General features: G+C 37.6%; 1 protein-coding gene across 2 annotated transcripts in view; it reads left to right on the forward strand.

The window, feature by feature from the left end:
• Nucleotides 1-5,077: 5,077 nt before the first annotated feature.
• Nucleotides 5,078-27,306, forward strand: part of LOC109241307 (calcium-transporting ATPase 3, endoplasmic reticulum-type) — a 61,155-nt gene continuing 38,926 nt past the window's right edge. The window contains exons 1-12 of one of the 2 annotated variants that reach the window (XM_019408033.1): nucleotides 5,078-5,440; nucleotides 5,524-5,574; nucleotides 5,891-5,924; nucleotides 7,564-7,581; nucleotides 10,614-10,750; nucleotides 11,304-11,378; nucleotides 15,230-15,275; nucleotides 18,886-18,945; nucleotides 19,059-19,139; nucleotides 20,795-20,880; nucleotides 21,857-21,958; nucleotides 22,038-22,091. In XM_019408033.1, the coding sequence (XP_019263578.1) occupies nucleotides 5,408-5,440; nucleotides 5,524-5,574; nucleotides 5,891-5,924; nucleotides 7,564-7,581; nucleotides 10,614-10,750; nucleotides 11,304-11,378; nucleotides 15,230-15,275; nucleotides 18,886-18,945; nucleotides 19,059-19,139; nucleotides 20,795-20,880; nucleotides 21,857-21,958; nucleotides 22,038-22,091 (777 nt within the window). In that variant the 5' untranslated portion in view covers nucleotides 5,078-5,407. The remainder of the gene's footprint in view (nucleotides 5,441-5,523; nucleotides 5,575-5,890; nucleotides 5,925-7,563; nucleotides 7,582-10,613; nucleotides 10,751-11,303; nucleotides 11,379-15,229; nucleotides 15,276-18,885; nucleotides 18,946-19,058; nucleotides 19,140-20,794; nucleotides 20,881-21,856; nucleotides 21,959-22,037; nucleotides 22,092-27,306) is intronic. The other variant, XM_019408032.1, reaches the window with a different exon arrangement.

Here is a 27,306-nt window from a genome sequence, read left to right on the forward strand (position 1 = left end):
GGATCAAAGTGCAAAACACGGGATTTTAAGCCCTAAACCCTATATTAAACGAGGGAACCCGGCCAAGAAAGGAGAGAATGATTTTTGGAAGTGAAAAACATCAGAAGGAAGGGCAAGAGGCAAGGAGGATCATTGGGCATCAATCTTTAATCTTCTTCTTTGTTCTTTTACCTTTGAATATGAATTCTTTTGTGATTTTTGTTATTTTCGTGAGTAGCTAACTTTTCTAATCTAAGGTTTTGGTGAAACCGTTGGGGATGAATTGGTTGTTATAAGTAATATAGATTTGAATTAGTTTAATCTCTATTTGTTCAACTATGTTTTGATTGTGGTTAATTGAAAGGATCCTCAATTAGTTGTTCCTATTTATTATGTATCTGCTTGAGAGAGAGAGTGCATATTTAGGTAGTTGTTTGAACAACATCACTCTCGGAGTATAGGCGAGAGTCATAATCGAGGGTTTAGAGGTTGGATTAGAGATAACGATACCTCGGGTGCGATCTAAGTGAACTGTAATGCGAATCTAGCTAGCGTAGCTTGAGAGAGTGCGTCTAGTAAATTATCATAATTGCTTGAGAGAGATTTATGATAGCTAGAGAGCTCATGATTGATAGAGGCAACTAAGTCAACGCTATAAGAAACATACAACCAAGGAAATCAACAACGGGGGAAACCATTACCTTAGACCTTTATTCTAATTGTTTACAATTCAAGCATAGTTAGTTTTCAGCTGTTTATTTATTTTCAATCTTATCTTCTTGGTGATATTAAATAGATACAGCTAAGCCTTAGTTCTCTGTAGGATTCGACTCCGGACTTTTAGACCGGATTATATTTGCAGCGACCGCTTATCCTTTTTAGGACTAGAGTTGGGCGTGATCAACTGTCACCCCCCTAGAAAGCATGCATATAAGGATAAAAAAATATTATAAAATCAAGTATAATTGTCAATTGTTAGAAATCCTGCCTATAGGGTATTCTATTAATGCTGCTAACCTTATATCTTCAAACAACTTTACTGCATAATCACATAACGACTGGATATCATGTTTACAAGATCTATAACATTCTAATATATCAAAATTACAGCGTTAGCTTTATAATGCCGGAATCCAGAATTACTTAGCAATCATGTCTATAGGGTCAATAACTTATAACCTGTAGTCTCAATAATCAGCATGCAATATCATATTCCCTAAACTGTGCACTTGTTCATAATTCACGTCTATAAGGTTACACCTACATTTGAAACTGCTGCATGTTTGAATTCCAAGGTCACATAGAAATCATGTCTATAGGGCTTAATGACTTTAACTCGTCTCAATTATGAATTCTGAAAACTCCTAATTTACATGTGTGTTTGTGTGCATTTGTTGCCTACGTGTGGAGGCTAACTTGATCCCTTATTTGTTTATACATGAAAGTCCAACTTGTTTTGTATGTCACCTAGTTTTTTCTCATTTTGAGCAACCTAAGTTAAGTCTAGAACCACCCAAGATAGTGGTCCAAGCGCCTCCTGAAGTATAGGGATGGGATGGGTAGTGCACGCATAAGGCACGGTTCAGAATCAACTAGTGTGCTTTAGGTAACAACTTAAAGATAGTAATCGGGTAGCGGGAGATGATAGTCTGTGCCTGCTGAATAATACGAGTAACACCCCCATCTGGAGGGAGTTACGAAGTATTATTTATGTTGCACGGGGTGATCCTTTAGACTAAAATATTTAGGACCCTCCATCCCTATTAAATATTCNCTCCCCCCTTTTTATTTTTATTTTTTTATAATCAAAATAGTTGTACCCTTTTGTTCAAAAATGTGTTTAATAATAAACTTCTTAAATTCTTGTGCTCTCTCTTCGTTTATTTGATCAGATAGACTAATTCATATAACTCGAGTTCGACCGGGATCCACAGTTGTGGACCTCGAAGAGTGCCTAACACCTTCTCTTCGAGGTAATTTCGAGTCCTTACCCGATCTTTGGTGGCACAAACTAGTCAAACAGAGTTATTTGCAAAAAATAGGTGCCCTAACGCACCTCAAACCCGTTAGGTGGCGACTCTCTCTCTTAACACCCTTCCTTAAAAGAGTTGTCACGTGTCGAAACCTGATTTCGCAAGAAAAAGGGGTGCGACAATACCAATATATGGTGAAAATACAATACATAAATTGAGATGCCGAAAACATTTCAAGTTACTTTATTACATCCAATAAAGATTAAAACTGCCCAACCCAAGGTAAAACATCATAAAAGTTGATATCTCTTTGATATATTATTCCTTTAGAAAAATAAAAATTGAATGAGAGAAGGGATAATAATAAAATATTACCAACGACAATGGCGTTGAGCTATGAAAGAGAGAAGAAAACCCACAAGCAAGAAGAAGATGGATTATGACCTTATAGTGGCTGAACCGTTTGGCACAAATTGTGGAGAAATTGGATAATTATTGACATATTTTATTGAAAAAAATAATAAAAACATTTGTTTAAATCAGGAAAAAGCTCTTATTTTTCCGCGAGCAAATGGATGCAGAGAAAATAATTTTGTCCTAAAAATCTACACTTGTCATCTTTTATATATATACCATATTAGAAAGAAAGTACTCCCCAATTTGAATTGGTAATTTTTTTAATTTAAAATTTTTAAACTCCAACTTGAAAATACGTACTCAATTTGAATTGGTAGTTTTTTTATTTTTATTTTACATTTTTTATTTTAAAATAACTTTAAACTCCAATTTTATTGGAACTTTATCCTAAAAATCTATATCTGTTATATACCACTCTATATGGTTATACAATCAACCCTCTCTATAACAACCTCGTTTGTTCCGATATTTTTTGACTTTTATAGCGAATGACTATTATACACATATAACAACATTTGACATTTAAATATTTTTTGGCTGTTATAGCTAAAACTTATCCAAAAATTAATTATTTATTCTTTTTTTAATGTTGTATATAAAAGATAAGAAAATTATTCAAAAATTAATCTCAAAAGATATGCATATTTCACTAGTTAAATACTGAAGAAAGCTAATACATTATTGATAAATTCATAACTAAAAGTATAAAGATTTAACTCTAAGCCAGACATTTTAAAGCTGCCTAAAATATAAATTTTTTCAAGATTGATGGAAGAACTTTGTAAATTATAGCTTGTTTCGTAGATTCCATTATCTTACTAGCGATATAACGCTTGAATTGTTGAAGGTTCGTGTCTAAATTTTCAATAAAAAGGTATCAAATAGTTTTTCCTTGAAGATAATCTAAGAGTTTAGCAGTTAAATTTTTTATCTAAATATTTTTTGAAATTTGTCCAAGGAAAAAGAGATCATATGCAAATCTTCAAATCTTATATCTTATGCAAAATAGAAATTTTGTTTAGTGGAAAAGGTTGTGTGCATAATTGTAGAATTATTATTAGTAATCTTAAAGATTCTATACGACTGTTATAGATAGGTAATTTTACAAAGAGTGTTTGGTATAAATATAACTGTTGTTGTTATATGTAAAAAGCTATAATAGAGAGTTAAAATATAACTTAAAAAGTCGGTTCTGAGGAAAATTTGGCTTTATAGTGAATGTATGTTATATAAGTATGCTGTTATAGACATGTCTGACTATACCATTTAGCTTAATATGATGATTTTACTGTACCATTTAGCTTAATATGATGGTTTTATCTCTCATTTTATTATAGAGAAACTTTCAGAAACCACTATGTTTTAGTGGTTATTAGCTAGTTGTAGCTACCATTTATTATAATACTTCCTATAGCTATGTTTTCAGATTTTTTAGAGTGAATTCGATGTATTTAAGCTACAGTATTCATGAATACAGTAGCATTTATAGGCGTGAAACAAGGGATTACAGTTAGACACATTTTTTGTATTCGGGTGTATTCGACTGTATTCATGGCGTGAAACATGGGATTACAGCTGGACAGATTATTGTATTCGACTGTATTCGACTGTATTCACGGCGTGAAACAGGAGATTACACTGTTTTTAAACGGGAAGTGAATCAATTAACAATATAGACTCCTAATATAACTCAACAAACTCAATTATAACACACAAGTTTTGTATTTCCAGTTATAAAAAAGATTCTCAACTGAAAAACACCCCAAAAACATAGCAATCTTCAGAGAAATTATATAATACATCTGAATACATAAATTTTATTAATTAAAAAAAAAAAATATATGAATATATTCATAGAATATAGCGAGATAGTGTATAATGAAATACATAGAATACATTGAAATACAATGAAAAAAAGACAATGAAATACATCGAGATACATTGAAATAAAATGAAAAAAAAAGAGACAATGAAATACAGCGAGATACATTGAAATATTTTAATAGACAATTAACTTTGTTGGGCCTGAGGATAAACTAGAGGACAAAGGCTACGTCACCAACGATGACAAAAGAGTGCAGAGTATCTGGAAGATGCAAGTGCAGATGCAGTTGAAGAGACAGCCGCAACAACAGCTGAATGGGTTGCAGCAGCACCCGTCGCCGTGGCCTGGTAGGTTTTGGACGACGGCGGAATTGATGGGCCGTAATATGCTCCGTTCAGATAGGATCCGATCATGGTTGATGTGAAATCAAGAAACGCAAAAAAGCAGTAGAGTTGTTGGATTCGCTACAGCACGATGAACATTCATTCAACAAGCAGTCAAGTGACAAAAATCCCAGAAAACTTAAAAGGGTTTAGTGAAAATAATCTAAAACAATCAAAATCGGAAGCAGATCTTAAATAAAAAGAAGAAGAAGAAACATACTGGAGTTGGCCATGGAGATTTCTTTGCCTTCATTAGGGTCGAGCCAGAGAGGCAGTGCATTTTATGAGAGAGGGCAGCGTATTTTATGGCTTAAGGCTAGAAGGTGACCATAAATAGATATTTGACTATAAAAATCAAAAGGTAGTTATATAATATAATTTTTTAAATTGATATTTATTTAAAATAAATAAGATATCAACGGAGATAACTAATCCTTTATTATATACCCCTCCATGAAACTCAAGCAATTCTCTCAAAATATATCAAACGCGTAAACAGCCAAACAAAATCACTATACAAAACAATTGTTTTAGAAAAATATACTCACCAAGCATGAAATGCTCACGCCATTCTCAATTGACGGATACCGAGGTCCAATCCAAACACACCATTTTTCCTATCTAAACCCTACTAAAAACTTCCTTAATTATAACGTTTATTGCCTGGCAAAAGAAACCAGTCACTTTGTCAGATCTCATCAGACAAGACTACAGGTACACTTCGCCTGTTTCATTTGTCACAAGATCACCTCTATATTGCACAGAGAGAGACAAGGACACTGTTCACTTCAAATTATAGAAATACCAGCCCTAGAAGCTCACCTCCTTCAATGGAGGATGCTTACGCCCGATCTGTCTCTGAGGTATTCTCAATTGTACCATTTCTGCTTAAACTGGATTCTCTCAAGACCCAATTTTTATAACAATGCTGCAATTCCATTTACAGGTTCTTGAATTCTTTGGCGTGGATCCAACTAAAGGTCTTACCGATATACAGGTGCATATATTTAATAAGCTTACTGCTTCATCATTTTTTTTTATTTCAGTACAATTACAACCAACTACTATTCCTCTTAATCTCAAACTAGTCGGGATGTGCTGTATGAATCCTCTGTAATCATTTCACTCCAATTGGAACCCTTTCATTTCAATACCCCAGTAATGCTGTATAAAATGATTCTTTTTCCCATCGGTTAAGAGCATTTCAAGAATTTGTTTACTTAAGCATACATGTATCTTTGTCTTTCTTCAGCTGTGGTTAGGAAATGAGTTTTTTTGGGTTGTGATCTAATTCTTTTTCTTTTGTTTCCCAGGTTACCCAGCACGCCAGATTATATGGCAAAAATGGTAATCATTCTCTTCCATTTACTTTTCATGTGCTATGCCTGCAAATTCGGGAATATTTCTGGGATCAGGTTCTTGTATAGTGTAAACAAATATAAGTTACAGTACTCTATTGTGTCCTATTTTATCACATACTTAATTGGCTATGCTGCACGCATCATTGCCATCTTGTAAAACTATTGTTTTTGTGAAGTATGAGTTCACAGGAACGAACTCAGGACCAAAATATGTGCAATTTGACTCCTTTGTGCCCTTAAATTCAGTAAGCCGGACATTATAGGCATGTGCATGCTTTAATTATAGCATACATTGTGCTAGTGGGATTTGGTCTTAGCTTTGTGGGCTTTCTTTTGATGTAATTCATAGAATCTGTAGAGATTCCTTAGCCAGGTCTTTTGAGAAGGAAAAAAGGTTCCTAGAATTAGAATCTTCTAGTTTAGTAAATTTAACAAGATTAGTGCTAGTGTTTATTAGTTCATACTACATCCAAGAGATTTAGGTTCCGAATGTAATTATGATGCTTAGGTAGCTATCATTTCTAAACTGCATTGTAATTTTTGGCTAATGACGGAAAACAATTGATGAGCTGATTATGCAGCTAGTTCGATTTGGGTGTTATAGCGGGCATAGGATGTGGAGAATAAAGTGAAGTGTTTGGTTCCAAGAGTTATGAGGCCACAAAATGTTATAGTGTTAATGTTCTTTTTTTCTTAACTAACAGTGGTGTCTGGCCAGTTCGCCTCGATTCCCACCGTGGACCTGCTATCCCTACCAGAACATGCATGTGGTAATTTTGTCTGTAAAGAAAGAGGACGTTGGGCCTAACTCAACCCCAAAGCTAGCTCATGAGGTTAGGATTGTCCAAGATCATATAAGGGACCAAATATTCCACATCACACTGATGTGGGACAACTCTATACCCCTCCCCACGCATGCCTGAGCCTGCCAATTGGAGCGTAGACAACACAATATGGAGACCCAACATTGGGTAAACCAAGAATTAAGATGGGTGTAGCTTTGATACCATGTAAGGACCTTGAGTTTAACTCGACCCAAAAAGCTAGCTCATGAGGTGAGAATTGCCCAAGATCATATAAGGGACTAAATTTCAGGTCCCACCGATGTGGAACAACTCAACAGTGCCCACCAAGGATTAGGCAGATGGAAGAAATCGCATAGCATAATAAGATTTGAGCCTTGGGTCTCTATGAGTTTTTGTCCACTTCATTGACCATCAGGCCATACCCTTGGGTGCATATTATTATCATTCTTTTAGACAGTGAGGGCATGTTTTGCACTGCCTTATGATTCTGGATGGGATGTCATGAATACAGTAATGTTCTAATGGGCAGGGTGAGATAATGTTTATTTCAGGAGAGGCCATTGTGATAACCCTAAACTGTCATTCATCTTTGTCTCAGACACAATAAGAAATGTTTTTTTCTCTTTCTAATTAGTATCTATGGTGATAAGTTTTCCCTTCAACACAAATGATAAGTTGAATTTGTTTAATAAGTTATAATTTTGATAATTGTGCATGGGATTGTTTCATATTACTATATACATGCTTATCAGTTCCTTGATTTTTGTCTTCTCTGATATCAATTTTCTCTTTGGTTGCATGTTCCATGAATGTTCTCAGTGCTGCCTCAAGAAAAAAGTAAGTTCTTTCGCCTTCCTCTCTCTCCTTCTTTGTCAGATACATACAATTAGGTGACATGTAAAATAGGGTAAAAGATAAACATGCATAGTCAATAAGCTAACTTCTGTTTACTTATGGAGATTTTATTCCTGTTGTTTCATTTAATTACTTTTAATAAAAATCTAGATTTTTGATGAACGAGTAGCATTTAGAGAGGACGGACAGAGAAAGCTCTTGTTGAATTGATACAAGAGAGCTTTTTCTAGAGGAGCATACAGTACACGTGATAAGCAAATGTTTCTAATTAACGGTATTCTTAATTACTCAACACAATTATAGAGCTGACCCAAAGGCTTAAGCCAAATTGGTCATAAATAAATGACCAGGTTAATCAATGTCACTGTTATGCTGTAAGTGTATTTCCTGATAAATGGCAAACCAGTGTTTGGTTCCCAAAACAATAGCAAAACTCCATTTTCTTTGTGGACAAAGTAGATATTCACATTTTGTAGGCCACCGAGTTGATGCTTTCATGATTAAATCTCAAGAGAACCCATTTCAAAAGAATATCTCAAGAGAACAGAGCGTACCTGCTGTTCAAGAACCTTCTATTCCCCTCTTTCCTTGTTATCCATGCTATACATAAAGGTTTAATTTCCTCAAACTTCTTTCATTTTGGTGCTGATGGAATGCAGAATGATTTGCAGTAAAGTAAGCATTTTATTGATCTGCTCCAGTTCTAATCATTACATTTTCCTCTGAACTTAATGTCGCTGCCATTTTTATAATTCTGAGCTGTCAGGCCCTCAGGGTTCTCTTGAAATCTGTATAGATCTAGAAATCTCTCCTGAGTGAAAGTGTCCCAAATTCTAACATCAGATCAAAATATGACTCTATTGCAACCCCTACTATCAAGCTGTATTCTGGAAGATTTCTCCCATCCTTTGCATCAACAATTCTTTTCTCCCATTCTTTGTTGATCCATCTCCATAGGCTCTCTCCTCAAAATGTGGTTATTGCCTTATTGGTTAGGGGTCCATTTCCTTCCATTCTGATAATTTGGTCTGAATTCAGCTTTTCGTTTGCCATAGCAAAATCCCCATGGACACTTCCTGAGACAACTTCGAATCGTGGTGTTTTAAGTGTCTGATGCCCATCTCCCTTCCTATGGCAGTCACAGTGCTTTTTCCACCTTACCAGAATTTTCCCTTTTTCTTTTCTTTATATTCAAGAAGATGCCCCTTCTGATTTTGTCTAATCTTTTCTCCCGTTTTGCTGAAATTGTGAGTGAAGTAGGCAGTGGTCCAGAATGGTACTCAACTGCCTGTTTATCTAAGTCAGCCTGTCTAGGTAATGCATCCTTCGGGTAGTTAAGATTCTTTCAGATTTTTTACCACTCTACACCATAACTTTGCTTTTATGTTTTGCTCCTAATGGTATGCGTGATGTAGCAATCTTAAATCCTGGTATCCATGCGAGCTGTTGAATAATTATGATGTTCCTCATAGAGGAAAAGCTACTCTTTTCGAAATCGACATGCAATTTGCAGGCTACTTCAAAGGCCAATAGGACTACTCTAATATTGTTTAACTGATCATCCTTGTCTTCACGTGAAAACCAGTGTGTCATCTGCAAAGTGGATGCTGGAAATCTGTACCTACTCTCTTTGAAGCCAGTTGTCTACCCCATCCTTTCATCCTTATCAGTTATTCTACTAAGAGTATCCATCACAGTTATTAATAAGGGTGACGATGGATCTTGTCTAAGGCCTCTAGAAGATTATCGAAGCCTTCACCCTTGCCATTTAACAAGACGAGGACTTAAACAGTGCATTAATCACTCAATGTCTCAATCTACTTTCACTTTTCATTTTCATCTAGAACTGAGATGAAGAAATTCCAACTAAATGTGGTCATAGGAATTTACTATGTCCTGTTTTTTATGATCCCTGTATTTCCTTATATTTGTTGTCAATCTAGGTAGTCGTTTGCAATGAGGACTTAATTCGAGATTTCCCTTCCCTACGACAAAAACATTCTGTGAATATGAAGCTCGGCATAAAAGGGCTCTTCAATTTTCTGTTTCCTAAATAGATCCCTTGATCTCCTTCTCTTTTTTTTCCCCAGTCTAGGTACTCATTTGCAATGAGAATTTAATTTGGGATTTGTCTCTCCTGCATTCCGTGAATAATGAGGCTTGGCATAATACCTTTGCAATCTCGCATTAATACTATCCAGCTTATTGGTTTAAAGACCTTTAGTTCCAAAGCCCCACTTTTCTTTGGGATCAGAGAAATAAAAGAAGCACTTAAACTTCTTTCAAAATTTCTTCTCCTTATATTGTTTCTGAAACATCTCTCAATGTTCCAGCATTTATGTAAAATACGAACACCAATCTGAATCTATCAGGGCTAGGGGCTTCTAGATCGCACTGCTCTCTCCACTTCACAAAAGTGAAACTCCATATCCTGTCCTTCTTTGTGATATTACTGATTCCTAATACAATATCCTACAACATTATCTTTGTTGAATTGTGTGGCTAACTAAAAGCTTACGCTTTTAATTACTTTATTATATCTTCAGCACGCCCCCTCACGTACGGGTTTGATTCTTTTTTATGAGCCAAGCACGTATAAATTCTTCGTAATAATGGATGGGGGTGAGGTCGTACCCAGGATCTCTGCCTGTTCTGCTACCAGGCTGAAGTGTGTGACTATCGCATCTAGAAGGTTAAGCTGTTAAGAGAGCACATTTTTAATTACTTAATTGTATCTTCAACAATCTCCATTCCTTTCAGCAATGGGGGAGCTTGCAGTGTTCTGTGAATATTATTCATTGAGTATGTAATAGAGTATCAGCCAGATTCAGGTGTTTCATGACCCACACCATGACATATTGAATGAACCGAAGCTATTGCTGGTTTCAACAATTCAATTGAGTTGAATAAAGTTCAGGCATTGTGCTTATAAATAAAGATTTTTTTTTCTTTCTGATAAGTAATAATTGCTACATTGTGGCTTAGTTCTGTCTATGTATTATCATTTATTACAGGCACTCCTTTCTGGAAGTTGGTGCTGAAGCAATTTGATGATTTGCTGGTTAAGATTCTAATTGCAGCTGCTTTTATTTCCTTTTCTTTGGCACTGGCTAATGGAGAGACGGTCTTATCAGCCTTCATTGAACCTTCTGTAAGCTAACTTGACTTCTCTTTCTTACTACCATTAGGGCACGGAGCAGGAGTACAATTCAGTGGAATTTTTCTTCTACCAAACATAAATGTCTAATGAATAAACTAACAGTAGTGTGTCATACTGCTAGAGTGCTAGTAGAATGAAACGATGTTACCAAATTTAAGCTACTTATGAACATTTTAATGTATACTTTTTCATCAAACTTAAGCTACTTATGAACATTTTAATGTATACTTTTTCATCCTTTTTTGCTTCATGATTTTAGCACATGATGCACTTTTTGCTTATAGTATGAATAGCATCATTTTTTGATTATCTAATTGTAGCAAGGAAAAAGTATGAATAGGAAGAGACTACATGGCAAAAATAGCTCAGAAGTAATAATTCAATATGTTACAGCGAACATGTTCTCTGTGTGATATCGATTAATCTAAAGAAAGTGTGTTACAAAGTGCGTAGAAAAGTCTTTTGGGGGTAATTTTGAAGAACAAAATTCGTTTCATTTTTGCAGTAATCTTCCTTTTACCATAATCACAAGTTATGTTTATAGGTTATCTTGATGATATTGGCTGCAAATGCAGCGGTCGGTGTGATTACAGAAACAAATGCAGAAAAGGCTCTTGAGGTGAGATATCCAGTTTAGTGTAAAAGTAGTTACATTGCTGTGTTAACATCCTACTCCTTTAAGTTATTCTTTTGATTTCGGTCTCCTTTTACTAGGTTGAATTCTGTATCTTCTTGAGATATGTGTGCTCTTTCTTGTATATTCTGTCTTTTTGTCTTATTTTCTTTTCCAGATCATTTTCCACAAGAGAGGATGCATAAAGTTAATTTAGAAACTAGTCGTTCCATGTGCTTAACATCTTATTTCATTTGTATGGAGGACTGGTCCTCTTTGTTGAGAACCATATTTTGGTATAGGTTCTCTTCTTTTTGTTTTACGACTTGTATATAGGGTTTCCCCCTATTGTTAATAAAATTATTTACCTTATCAAAAAAAGGAACATCTTATTTCATTTCCCGCGTCAGTAATTTCAATTCTTATTATATAAGACAGGATAAGCATCACATCCTCATGTTACTACAAATTGTCATGTCTCATCCAAACGCGATCCTACTGGTCCTTCGGTACACAATTTGGTGTGTGTACTGTAGTATTTTCCTTGTCATGACTTTGTTCCAGTGATAAATTGTTTATGGGAATCGATAGAGAATGCTTCACTTGTCCCTGATCGCTTGTGTAAGGTTTTCGAGGGGGTTTAAATAATCTTGGGATATTCTATCCATTACATTAAGGTTTTGGGTTGAATGATCAGATTCTTTCACATGGTATCAGAGCCAAACTTTGGTGAGCCTGTTTGTACAACTACTTCCTTCGCTCATGTTTTATCGCTTTTCGCTTCTCCCTCAACCTAACCCATGAAATTGCTCTGGACTTCTCTCTCTCCCAAATCAGCTCGTCAAACCACTGACATTGCTCCAAGCCCCCTTTGTGGAGTCTAATATGTCTCGTGCTCTAGGACCACTCTTGTTGAGCTTCTTCTCTCTCTGCTTCAAAAGAGATAAAGTAAAAAAAATTCAAATCCACGTGTAAACCCTAGGATTGGGTGACACATGCCGACATGCAGGAGGGTGTCAGTGTTGTCAAGAGCTCATTTAAGGCGCGCTTAAGCCCTGAAGCTCAGAAAATCTCAGCGAGGGCGCTTCGCCTTGCTTAAGCTGCACTTCAGTGTAGGCAAAGCACTAAGGTGTGCGCCTCATTGCCCATGAGTTTTATCTTGAATCGAGGGGTGCTAAACAACGAATATTATCAGCAAATAAGTATATTAGTTGTTGACAAAGACATTAGAAATGGGTCAGTTTCTTCTTTCTTGAATTACATATAAATTTAATTTTTTTCCCTTAGTTGCGCCTTTTTTAACTAAACCCGCACTTTAGTTGCGCTTTGCGCTTAAAGCCTCAATCGACCTAGAGCGCTTTTTAGAGCTTTTCGCTTTTGACAACACTGGAGGGTGTCCGATAATACTACACTTGTCCCTCATTGCTTATGCAAGTGTTTCCAAAGGAGTTTAAGGCCTCATTTGTTTGCACTTAATGGAGGTCTGAATTTTGATCATTCAGATCTCAGACATTAAGTGCGTTTGTTTTTAAAGTCTGAATCTTAATTATTATGATCTTAATCATTAAGTGTGTTTGTTTTTTTTACTTCACAATCTCTTAATGGGTCTGAATAGGTCCGTATGATTAAGATCTATAACAGAGACTTAATTTCATTAAGATGCTATCACATATTCATTATTAACTGTCGCCACCGCCTACCATTATCAACTACCACCATGCCACCAGCACCACCATACTCAACCACCATCACTACCCCCACCACAGCCATATCCACCACCACCATACCACCATCATCCTCAATCATAGCTGCCACCATTATCGACTATCACCACCCACTATCCCCACAACTTCGACCGCCATCATTCTCACCCACAATCAACACTCATCCACCTCAACTACCACAACTGACCACCCCATCACCCTCAACAACCACAACCGACACTGCCCATCATTATAACCTACCACCACCTACCCACCACCTTCCTCAGTTACAACTACTACTACCACTCGCCATTATTAACTATCACTACCCACCGCCACCATCCTCAATCATAATTGCCACCACTACCAATCACTACTAGTTACTGGCATGAACCACCATCATCAACAAAAACTAACACCAACCACGACCTCTAGTTGGCATTCACCCGTTAGCCATCACCACCAACAACTATCATATTTTAAAAAGTTATATATTTTATTGACAGAATATTAGATTAGTTAGTATTTCATTTGAATTTTATGTTTATTAATTTTCAAATAAAGATAAATTTTATACATTCAGATGTTAAAAATCAAACAATCTTAATTATTTAGTATTCAGATCTTAATACACATCTTAATATATTCAGATGTGTATTCAGATTCAGATGTCCTAATCTTAATATACATCTTGATATTCAGATGTGTATTCAGAATCAGACGTCTTAGTCTTAAAAAAAACAAATGAGGCCTAAATAGTCCTGGGCTACTCCACCCATTGCCATAAAATTTTTGATTGGATGCTCAGATTCTTTCACAAGAATAATATAGCAAATTGTGCATTAAATCTTTATGGTTTGTATTCTCTTAAGATTTATAGAATAACTCGTACATTGTCTTTGTTTTAGCTTTTGTAGACAGTAAAAGGTCGTTTGGTTCACATGTTGGTTATGCAGGATTATAAAGCAGCGTGTTTATGTGGTGATTAATAGTTAAGGGATTGTTATGCGGTGATAAATAATGAAGGGATTATTACACAAGAATTAATTGCTTTAAAGGTCATTTTCGCCTTTAGATAGTTTAACGCCCATGTCACTAATACACATATCTTACTCTACATCCTATCCCCCATAAAATAATACATAGATTCCCGCCTAACATAATGCGGGTATTGTTTAATACAGCCAACCAAATGCTGCATTAAGTATGATGCTTTTATCATTTCTCATGCAGCCAGCCAAATGCTAATTGAGTTATGCTTCGATTATGTTTTCTTATGCGGCCAACCGAACACTATATTATTTTATGCGGGGATTATTATGCCCATACAATCAACCAAACGACTCCTAAGTTGTTTGGGATGCTTTTTATTGTTACAGTTTTTTTCACATTGTAAAACTTTTCGTTTAAATGAAAAGTTATAGATTTGGTTTATGTGATTTATTGTTGTTGTTAAACTTTTTGTTTATGTGATGTTATAGATTTGGCACATTATGGTAAAGCGCTTGACCATTATTCTCTTGTCTAGATCTTATCAAAATTTCTGCTGATGCTGATCTTCACCTTCTTTTGTGAAAATTTTAAATAGTTATAGTTTTGATTTAACACTTTCCATTTGGGTAGCGTTTACCTATTAATATTGAGCTGTAATCTCTAAGTTTCTATTAATCCATCTTTCTACCTATTCGTGGCATATACCTTTTAAATTGTTGATTTCTGTTCTCTCCCTATTAACCCCTGGCAGTACCAATCTCTTTCCATTTAGCAAAAAATCCACCGGTCATGGTCATACTAGCAACTTTTGTTTTACAAACTATCCCAAAATGGATAAATTACATGCTAAATGGTTTTTGGTCGTGCTCATTGTTATTTTGATTGAGCTACATAAATATGCTGTGATATCGATGTACGAACTAGATATTTCTAATTAACAAAAGAAAAAGATAAGGTGCAAACTAATCTAGTCATTTTTTAAAGTGTCATGGTATCACTTTGTCCCTTGATCATTAGTGTTTGGCATTTTGACTATCTATGTTTACATGGAGGAAAATTATGATTTTCATAAAATGTATCAGTATTTTGTAGTTGTTATGATCTGCTTGTCCATTGTTTGCTCTTGAAATATTTTACTCACGAGTTGTTTCCTAATTGCAGGAATTACGTGCATACCAAGCTGACATTGCCACTGTCTTGCGCAATGGTAATTTGACCTTCTCCGAGTGTTGAATCCTCTTATCAATTGGTGAAAGTTATTTTTTTGTCAGTAGTGCTTATGGATGTTCCTTTAAGCCACTAATCTGATTCTGATCCTGTTCATTGTGTCTCTTTCTTTTGGCTTACATATTTTATTCTTAATGGGTGTAAGCTGCTGTAAGACAAAATTCAATCGCATAAAATAACTTGAAGTGGTGCTCGATTAGCTGTATCCTTATTGTACTTCATATTTTGGTATTATGATCTTTGATATTGAAGCATGTGCCACATCGTCTTTATTTTTGTTGTCTATAGCGTTCGTGATTATGTATCTTTTTATTAGGTGAAATCCACATTTTGACTTTAGTGTGAGTAGCAGTTTATAGATGTGCAAATGCACAGCTTATTTAGGCTGTCCAAAGCTTTTCATAGTCTCTTTTGTATTATTCTATGTAAGGATTAGACTACAAGTTCAAATAATTTTTCATCTTTAGAGAAATTGAAAAAGGAATTTAGATAATCCGCCTGCCATTGGTCGGAGTTCTGACTCAAAGTTGATTAGAAGGTGCCGAAGAAAAGTGAACTGTCTTTGCCTAAAAAGAAAAAAAAACAAAAAAAGGAAAAATAAAAATCAACAAAAGCTGTATGTTATTATGACGACAATGTTGAGGTTAGGCGGGTGAATGATAGATTGATAGCGATAAAGTTAGTAGTTAGAGGGAGCACTCTGAATGTCATTAGCGCTTACGCGCCGCAAGCAGGCTTGGACGAGGAGGTTAAAAGGCGCTTCTCGGAGGGGTTGGATGAGGTGGTGCGGCATACTCCACCTATGGAGAAGTTATTTATAGGAGGGGATTTCAATGGTCATATTGGGTTGTTTGCTTAGGGCTCTGACGAGGTGCACGGTGGCTTCGGCTTTGGGGTTGTGCGAGGATTGTAAGGTGATCCCGAGTGAGAACCTCGCGACTCAACATAGGCTCCTCGTGATGGATGTTGGTATCTTGATAAAGAGGAATAAGAGGTTTGTACGGGGTCGACCGAGGATCAGGTGGAGAGTTTTAACTAAGGATAATGCACAGGAGTTGGAGAGGCGGCTGACGGCTATGGCAGCCTGGAAGAGTGGTGGGGATGCTAGCGCTATTGGACGGTGACGGAAGACTGTATAAGGGAGGCGGCGAGAGAGGTGTTAGGGGTCTCTAAGGGTTACTCTAGCCGGCACCGAGGCAACTGGTGGTGGAATGACGTGGTCCAAGGTAAAGTGGAAGCAAAGAGCGGCGTACCTTAAGCTAGTGGAGAGCACCGACAAGGAGCAAAGGAGAGCGAACATAGTAAGATATAAGGAAGCTAGGAAGAAGGCGAAATTAGCGGTCACGGAGGCTATGACTGCTATGTTTGGTCGATTGTATGAGGAGTTGGGGGATAAAGGTGGGGATAAGAAGTTATTTCGGCTGGCTAAAGCGAGAGAGGAAGGCTTATGACCTGGATCAAGTGAGGTGCATCAAAGGCGAGACAGGTAGAGTATTGATGTAAGAGACCCAGATTAAGCAAAGATGGCAGGCGTACTTTCATAAACTTCTGAATGAAGAGGGGGGACGATAACATCGTGCTAGGGGAATTGGGGCACTCCGAGAGTCATTGAGACTTCAGGTAGTGTAGCCGTATTAAGGTTGAGGAGGTCGTGAGAGCTATGCGTAAGATGAGTCAGGGCAAAGCAATTGGACCAGATAAGATTCCAGTAGAATTTTGAAGATATGTGGGTAGAGCAGGCTTGGAGTGGCTGACTGGGGTGTTTAATGTTATTTTCATGACGAAGAGGATGCCAGATGAGTGGAGATGGAAGACGATGGTTCTGCTGTACAAGAACAAAGGTGATATCCAGAATTGTAACAACTATAGGGGCATCAGGCTACTAAGTCATACCATGAAAGTTTTGGAGAGGGTGGTCGAAAGGAGGGCGGTGTCGATATCAGAAAACTAGTTCGGGTTCATGCCGGACCGTTCTATTACGGCAGCTATCCACCTTATCAGGAGGTTGGTGGAACAGCACATGGTGTTTATTGACATAGAGAAGGCGTATGACAAAGGTTCTTAGGGACGTGCTTTGGAAAGGCCTAGAGGTGAAAGGAGTGCCGGTAGCGTACATTAGAGCGATAAATGATATGTACGATGGAGCTAAGACTCGGGTTAGGATTGTGGGAGGTGACTCTGAGCTTTTTCCAGATCTTCGCTAAGCCTGTTCTTATTTGCCCTGGCGATGGACGCCCTAACACTTCAAGGTGAGATGCCATGGTGTATGTTGTTTGATGATGATATAGTTCTGATTAATGAGACGCGAGGCGGCGTTAGTGAGAGACTGGAGGTATGGAGGCAGGCTTGGAGTCCAAAGGTTTCAAGTTGAGTAGGACTAAGACAAATATCTGGAGTGTAAGTTCAGCGGCGTGACGAGGGAAGCGGACGTGGAAGTGAGGCTCGACTCACAAGTTATCCCCAAGAGAGAAAGTTTCAAGTACCTAGGGTCAATTATCCAAGGAGATGGGGAGAGCGACGGGGATGTCACCACCGTAATGGGGTGGGGTGGATGAAATGGCGGTTAGCGTCTGGAGTCCTGTGTCACAAGAATGTGTCACCAAAGCTTAACTGTAAATTGTATAGAGCGGTGGTTAGACTGGCCATGTTGTATAGGGCTGAGTGTTGGCCAATCAAGAATTCACATATCTAGAAGATGAAAGTAGCGGAAATGAGGATGTTGAGATGGATGTGCGAGCACACTAGGCTGGATAAGATTGAGAATGAAGATATTCGGGAGAGGGTGAGCATTGCTCACATGGACAACAAAATGCCGGAAGCGAGACTTAGATGGTTTGGGCATATGCAGAGCAGAAGCATAGATGCCCCGATTAGGAGGTGTGAGCGGTTAGATTTGGCAGGTACGAGAAGAGGTAGAGGGCGGCCTAAGAAGTATTGGGGCGAGGTGATCAGATAGGACATGGCGCGGTTTCAGATTTCCGAGGACACGGCTCTTGATAGGAAGGTGTGGAGGTCGAGCATTAGGGTTGTAGGCTAGGGGGTAGTCGAGCCTTTTTCCTCTTTGTACCGGCTAGTCTGATAGAGTTGTGTCCAGGACTGCTAGCGGTTTATGTTGTTTTAACACTATTTTTGTGTTATTGCCCTTCCACTTATTTGCTGTCTTTTACGATGCTGATATTATTTTTCTGGTTTCGTGTCTTGTTACAGATCTATTCTTTTGTTCTTTTCTGATAATATTGTCTCTTCTGTTGAGCCTAGGGTCTCCCGAAAACAGCCTCTCTACCCCTCCGGGGTAGGGGTAAGGTCCGCGTACACTCTACCCTCCCCATACCCCATTAGTGGGATCCTACTGGGTTGTTGTTGTTGTAATGTTGCCTTGCTTTGTGACTCCATTGATCTCCATATGAAATCTATACGTCATCCTGGAATCCAATCTAGACATGGAATTGTGAAATCCCTTTCCTACTGCTAAATAAAACCTTGGAAGATTTTATTTATCACTTTCAGTCATTTCCTTTTTATGTCCTTGGTATGACTATTAGCATTTTCGACATATCCTGCTCAAATATCGTGTGAAATTGATCTGTCAGGTTGTTTCTCCATATTACCTGCAACAGACCTTGTCCCTGGAGATATTGTAGAAGTGAGTGGTATGTTAAGTCTTTTAGCTTTATCAACTGGAAAATTGTATAACATTGTTATACTCATTCTCTTTTTATTTTGTACTAAACTTTTCTTTTTGACCTTTCCATGAAATGTGAAGTTGGGTGTAAAATTCCAGCTGATATGAGAATGATTGAGATTTTGAGTGATCACTTACGTGTTGATCAGGCAATTTTAACAGGTACACTTGTCCTTATAGATGATAATTTTCTTCAATTTTCCTTGCAGATTAATGAAGGTTGACCTTCCATTTCCATTTGTTTGTCAAGAATGCATGAAAACACATCATATAAAGAATTCACAAATAATGTAAATATAGTGAACTCTTTAACAATTAATAATCTTGGGAGGCTAGAATTATGCTTATTTATTTATTATAATGTTCCCAAATGTACCTGCATAAATAAAAAAAAGATGATCAATGATAATTTCGTCACAAACAACTTATATTTTATAGGAATTGTATATTTCTAAGACCTTATGCTACAAAATTGACATTGAAGTGATCAAAATAACAAATTATTTAGTGTTATTGACATTAATCTTAATTAATTACATAGCTGTTAATACTGAATTGATTACAATCATAACTAAATTATAAAAGATGTAAGCAAATTTTCTTAAAAATTATCAGTTATGAGTTATCAACTATTAGGTGCTAGAAATACTAATTATACAACAACAACAATAATAAACCCAGTGAATTCCCACAAGCGGGGTCTGGGGAGGTGTTGTGTACGCAGACCTTATGGGAGAGCAGAGATGCTATTTACAATAGACTCCTTGGGCTACAAAAAGATGGAAAGTAGTGGCAACAAGCAGTAACAACAACAAGATATTACGAGAACCCAAGCGAAAGATAGCAGTCAAAGAGTAGGTAGTAATAGCAATCTACGAATAAAAAGATACTATACTAACACTAAAACTACCGGTACGGGAAACGAAAAATGCGGAAATGAAAAGTAAAATGCGGGACTACCTACTAACTTTCTACCCTAATTTTCGACCTTCACACCCTCCTATCAAGGATCATGTTCTTCGTAAGCTTAAGCTATGCCATGTCCTGGCTAGTCACCTCTCCTCAATATTTCTTTGACCTACATCTACCTCTCCTCATACCCACCAAGGTCAATCTCTCACATCTCCTAACTGGGGCATCTGTGCTTTTCCTCTTCACATGTTCGAACCATCTTAATTAATTGTTGAAGGGAGAGAGAAGGGAATGGGGACCCAAGGGTATGGCCTAGTGGTCTATGAAGCTGGAGGAGAACCATGAGGTCCCATAAAAAAAACTAGGTGATTTCTTTTGTCTACCTAAGCCTTGGTAGCCAGAGTTAACTTGACACCTTTGTAGGTAACAGGTACCCGGTGGAATAGTCGACTGCCGTCATAAAGCAAATCTTTATTATGATGGAGGGTTGCTTCCTTTGGAATATTACTTACTACTATTCTATGGGAAACCTAGTAGTGTATGTTGTTCTTTTCATTTCCAAAAAAAAAGAATTTACTATTGGAGTGCCAACATCCACGTAAAAAGGAACTATTAGAGTGCAATATGTAAACCCTTCCTTTGAATACTCAGAGTTTGTAGGTGTTATATCTACTAATTAAATGATGCTTCAAGTTTTATGTTCTCAAACTAAACTGTTTCACTGATAACATGAGATTTTGACTGGAAAGTAAAAGTGCATCAGTTCTATCAATCACTAAACTTTGTTTTTTGCTGCTATTGATGGTGTATATAGAAGCTGATTAGAGATCTTCATTGTAGGCTCTTTAGGTCCTTTCCCTGTCTTTTATTTTTCTTATGCCATCTTCTGTTTGTTCTGATGACAGGTGAGAGCTGCTCTGTTGAAAAAGAGCTTGATGCAACAACTGCTACAAATGCAGTATACCAGGACAAGACAAACATCCTCTTTTCTGTAAGTTACTAAAACCAGTCCTGTGGAGTATACTATGTAAAGGGAGCTTAGAGCATGAATTTCTTAAAATGGTACATCATGCTGATGTCATTGACCATGTAATTTGGGAGATGATAATACTGTCACTTGATTTATTCAGCTTGAAGAATGTTTAGCTTTTCATGTTTGATTTAAAAATTAGAAGTATTTGCGAGTGAACTTGCTATCGGTTGAAGAAGCGCATCCTTGAATTTGTGGGATGCTAAAGAGTGCTGAGATTTACCTTTTTTTACTTAAGAGACATGTCAAAAGGTCGAAAACTCTTGTAGATATAGAGACCCTGAACAGTTTGCTTATGTAAGATGACTTTAGAAGTCTAATGTCTTTTTTTGTGGTAAAATTGGAATATTGATGACTTGCTTGGGCTTGGTAAGTTTGCATCTTCTTCACTGGTCACAACCTCTTCCACTTTTCACCATTTGTAGGTTTTGTGGTATTAACTACTATCTTGAATCTTCTTCCCATTTGTGACTTTCTCTTTTTCTGAAATTATTCTTAATAATTATTGTTATTACTAAAAATCATTGTTAACTTCAAATTAAGTAAGTTCAAAATCTATAGTATTTATTTAGAAAAAGGAAAGTTCTCACACTTGGAGATTTCTCCTTATCAAAAATAAAAATAAAAAATGAAATTTTGACTGTGGATGATAGACTGCTCCACCCCAAAAAATCTGGATGATAGACTGAAAATTGATCAGTTAACCCTCATAAAGTTTTGGGATGAAAGAATAGGTGGACATCATTTAGAACCTGCAGCTGAATAAAGATGATGGAAAACAATTAACTTCTGGTTATAATGTCAAAGAAATTTCTTTTGTTATTCTAATAACTATTTCTTCAGAAATTTGTTTTTAGTATGTTGTTTTAGCCATAGCTGGCTGCTTAAAATAGTCTTCGAACATGGCAATGTGATAAATTTCTGTTTTGATGGCCAGGGCACTACAGTGGTCGCTGGAAGGGCAAGAGCTGTTGTTATTGGGGTTGGATCTAATACTGCAATGGGCAGTATACGTGATTCTATGTTGATGACGGAAGATGTGAGCTTTATACGTTGACCCGTACTAACAATACCCTTTGTTTTGGTAATAACAGTGATTTGCTGTCTTGTTGTCGCAGGAGGCGACACCATTGAAGAAAAAGTTGGATGAATTTGGTACTTTTTTGGCAAAGGTGTGTATATTTATTTACTTTCCAGATACAACTTCTGAGTTGGATGAATTTGGTACTTTTTTGCAAAGGTGAGAGATGAAACATACAACCGAGAAGGATTGAGAAATGTATTGCTTGATAATTCTCCTAAGGTAGTCTATGTTCAAATAATACATACACTTATTCTAAACTAGGAAAGAAATCAAGGTTACATAATTACAATTAAACTAATATATCCATAGTCGATTCTAACTAATGTACTGAATATTCTCAACGCTTCCTCGCAAGCTGGTGCATACAAGTCATATGCACCCAAGCTTGTCATAAAGGTAACTAATTCGATGACCAGTAAAGGACTTGGTAAAAATATCTGTAAACTGATCGTTTCACGTCACAAACTTGTGACAATGTCTCCTGAGAATATCGTCTGACAAGTAACAACTGATCTCTATGTGTTTAGTTCTCTCATGAAACATCGGATTCTACGCAATATGAATAGCAACTTGATTGTCTCACACAAGTTCCATCTAACTGATTTGTTCAAACTTCAATTCTTTAAGCAACTGCTTGATCTAGACTAGCTTTCAGGTTGCCACAACCATTGTGCGATAGTCTACTTTTTCACTATATCGAGCAACCACACTATGCTTCTTGCTTTTCCAAGACACGACATTACCTCGAATGAGAGTTCAATATCTAGAATACGGAGGCAGTAGGCAGTGCTTTTCGAGGATCTAGAATACGGAGGCAGTGCTTTTCGAGGATCTAGAATACGGAGGCAGTGCTTTTCGAGGATCTAGATACGAACACTATATCCATCAATCTACTCGTATTCTAGATCCTCGAAAAGCAATCATAAGGCTGATTTTTATTGAAGAACACATACAACTACATCCAAATGAATGTTGCTTGGGAAGTCCATAAACTGAATTACGACACTCACTTAAAAGGCAATGTCATGTTGAGTCACTAATCACTATGAGGTAATTCAGCTTATCAACCAACCGCCTAGACCTTCCAGGATCATTATAGGGCTTCTCCACTCTTGGCAGAAGCTTAGCATTCCGATCCATAGGAGTATCAATGGGTCTACAAATTGTCTTTTTTTGTTCCTCAAGAATATCCGGAGCATACTTATATTGTGAGATGACAATTCCTGATTTGGGCTGAGCGGTCTTCAATGCCTTGGGAATACTTAATTTGCCTAGATCCATTGTCTGGAAGTGTTGGCAAATCTTCAATTTGCTAATACCATTGTCGCGACCCAATTTCCAATATAGGCCGTGATGACGCCCTAGGCAAGCCAACGTGGAACTAGTCATGTATTTACTCTTTTTAATAATTTCAAAGTAGTTGATTTTATTTATTAAGGAGATAGAGAAGTGGAAAAATTATAATGAAGTACAGTGAAAACTAATGAAGGAGCAAATACATCGAAATAACTACTCAAAACCATAATGTGCCTACTAGCATGTTTCCAAAACCCGGTGTCACAAGTGTATGAGCAACTAGTAGAATATGCAAAATACCTATGCTACTGTCTGAAATAAAATAGACAGAAAGTAAATACAAAGGAGACTGCGGGCGCTGTAGAACGGCCTCAGAGAGCAGCTCACCACTATGCCTCGGGTAACGGGGTTGCGCACTTGAATGACTGCCAGATGCACCTACCTCAGATCTTTACGATTAGTGCAGAAGTGTAGCGTGAGTATATAAACAACATGTACCCAGTAAGTATCCAGTCTAACCTCGAAGAAGTAGTGACGAGGGGTCGACATCGACACTTACTATGGGCCAACAATTTAAATACAGAAATTCTAAATAGGCAGGAAGTAAGTGAATAATAATAATAACACAATAGCAAGTAGTGAGTAAATGATTCTTTAACTGATAATCAATTTAAAAGTCTCCAATTGCCACCTACTAACTTCCGCAATTTCGGTCATTTAATAAATTGTGACCTCTCAAGCCATAAAATAATATCAAGTGTAGTCGGGCTCCGAGTATTATCACGCGATTTATGCCGAGCCCGATCCAAAATACTGTGTGCACTGCCGAGGGTCGAACGACACGAACCATAGATGCATCTATTCTACTGCTGAGGCGAACGGCCCGCTCCCATAAGAGTAGAGAAGTTTACCTCGCTCGCGGAAGTACTTGCGACGCGAGAGGACATGGATTTCTCAGAGTTATTATGTATTCCTCAATTCTTCCAAAAATAAGAAATCTAAATTGAAAATTTGTAACTTTAAAATCCCTAGTCTGAGCTCTATTCAAGACAATTAATATGCATAATAAACACAATAGTACAATTAAAGGCATGATGTGGATCTAAGACTACCCGGACATATCATGGAATATAGCTACGCACGGACTCTCGTCACCTCGTTCGTACGTAGCTCCCCACACGAGCAATACACAACAAAGGTACACCTAAGGGGATGAGTTCCCACTTACAAGGTTAGGCAAGAGACTTACCTCGTTCTCAAGCTCAATTCCGGTCCACAAATCCGCTCTAAAGCCTCAACTTAGCTATTAGAGTAATTACCAAACCTAAATTGGAAGATCCCTAAAATTCACTCCCGGGCCCACATGCCCGGATTTCGGAAATTTTCGAAGACAAATGTTACCCATAACCTCACGAACTCAAATATATAACTTCTACCCAATTCCATAATCATTTTCGTGGTTAAACCCCATTTTTATCAAAACTTAGATGTTTCAACTAAACCCAAAATTTTCACAATTTTACATGTTAAAATCTACCTAGAATCTATGTATTAAACTTACATTGGGTAAGAATTACTTACCTTCAATGGCTAGGAGAAAACCCCTCTTCCAAGAAGTGAAAGAAATGAACCAAAATAGCCTAAGTCCCGACTTTAAATGAACTCACTGCCTCCGACGATTTTCGCTTCTGCGAAACATTTGGCCGCTTGTGCGGTTCAGTATCTGCGGAGGTTGCATCGCAGATGCGGCCCCCTCGGCTGGCCTCTTTCCACTTCTGCGACGCTTTCTTCGCATCTGCAGCCTGCAGATGCGATCGAGCCCTCGCACCTGCGCCACTGCCCCCTTCAGCTCCAGGCCACTTCTGCGGGCCATTAACCGCTTCACGGTCGCGCACCTGCGCCTCCATGTCCGCACCTGCAGACTCAACCCACACAACCTAGCTTCGCACCTGCGGCCAGCCAGCCACTTCTGCGGTGCCGCACCTGCGGCCAATTCTTCGCAGGTGCGAACTCACCAGAAGCCCTACTGCTTCAGAAGTTCTTCCTAGTCCAAACAAGTTCCGCGCATCGTCCGAATAGCACCCGAGGCCTCGTCCAAACATATCAACAAGTTCGAAATCATTAAACGGACTCGCTCGAACCCTCGGAACACGTAAAACAACATCAAAACTAAGGATTACACTCCAAACCAAATTAAATCAACTTATGAACTTCAAGTTCTTCCAACTTACTCCGAACGCGCCGAATCATACTTAAACTACCCGGAACGACACCAAATTTTGCGTACAAGTGTTAAATCACCATACAGAGCTATTCCCAGGCTCGAAATCCAAAACAAACCTCGATAACACCAAAACCTACTCCAAACCAAACTTAAAGAACTTGAAAACCTTCAATGCGCCAACTTTCAATATTAAGCGCCGAAACGCTCCTGGTCATCCGAAACCCGATCCAAGCATACACCCAAGTCCAAAATCATCATACGAACCTATTGGAACAGTCAAATCCCGGTTCTGAGGTCGTTTGCTCAAAACGTTGACTCAAGCAAACTTAGCCATTTTAAGCCACTATTAAGGAACTAAGTGTTCCGATTTCAACCCGAACCCTTCCAAACCCGAACTAACAATCCCCGCAAGTCATAAAATAGTAAAAGCACATACATGGAGTCTTATTAGTGGAACGGGGATGTAGAAAGCAAAACGACCGGTCGGGTCGTTACAACCATCCTAATCATTTCTCACGATAACTATATTATTAATGTAAACTACCAAATAAATACACAGATGTGGAGTAACATACCAGTAGAATATAGAATGAATAGCCTCACTGCAAGTCATATCAACCTCCTGATATAACCATTTTGAACTTACCAAACCATACTTGAGGAGATTGTTTCAAACCATATAGGGACTGATGCAACTAGTGTACAAGACCACTTGATTCCTCGTGAGTAATAAAATTGAGAGGTTGCTCCATATATACTTCATTCTCAAGATTGCCATAGAGAAAAGTATTTTTGATGTTCAATCAATAAAGAGGCCAATGACGAACAATATGGATAGAAAAAGACGAACAAATGCAATTGTAGCCATGAGAGAATGTATTATTGTATTCAAGTCCAAAAATTTGAGCATTACCTTTGGCCACTAGATGTACCTTAATTCTAGAGCTGTCAATATGGGCGGGGCCGGGCTAGCCCAGCCCAGCCCACGTGGGCTTTAGCAATTGACGGGTTGGGCTGGACTAGCCCACCATTTCGATGGGCCTTATAATGGTCAGCCCACCCCAGCCCTATGTGGGCTGCGGGCCCCCACGGGCCAGCCCATCATTTTTTAAAATATAAGTTTATATTTTTTCTTTAAGTTCTAACCTAAAAAGAAAATATTTAAAAGTTAAAAAAATCTTATTGGAAAAATTTCACAAAACTTAATAACTTTTTATACTGTTCCAATATATCACAATAAACACTAAAAAGGTAAAAGACAACTATATTTCATTCACTAAAAGTCAAAACTCAAAACAAACTATTCAAGAGAACGTCTATGACACTTATGGGATATCCAACACATCATCTTCATCAAACACATTTGAATCCGCTTGTGAGAAGGTTGTCTTAACATGTTCACTTTCATCTACATTTACAATTCGTATGCAATATTAATTAGTTAAATATGGAGAATAATTAATTTTTTTTGATCTTTTAACATGATGAGCTTAATAAACTTTTATCTTGTGATACTCTTCTTGTTATTTTTTGTGTCATATACTTTTTATATTTTATATATTTAAATACGCATTTTTATTAGGCCCACGGGCCGGCCCAGCGCAGCCTCAGTCGAGCCTCACGGGCCATGGGCTTACTCGGGCCGGGTTTAAAAGCCACGTTTTTAAATGGGCTCCTAAAATTCTAGCTCACCCCTGCTAAATCACGGGCTGGGCTGGGCTGGCCCAACGGGCCAAGCCCATATTGACGGCTCTACTTAATTCCATCAATTCTGCCAACTGGG

This window comes from Nicotiana attenuata, unplaced genomic scaffold (assembly GCF_001879085.1).
Source record: "Nicotiana attenuata strain UT unplaced genomic scaffold, NIATTr2, whole genome shotgun sequence".
Taxonomy (NCBI): Eukaryota; Viridiplantae; Streptophyta; class Magnoliopsida; order Solanales; family Solanaceae; genus Nicotiana; species Nicotiana attenuata.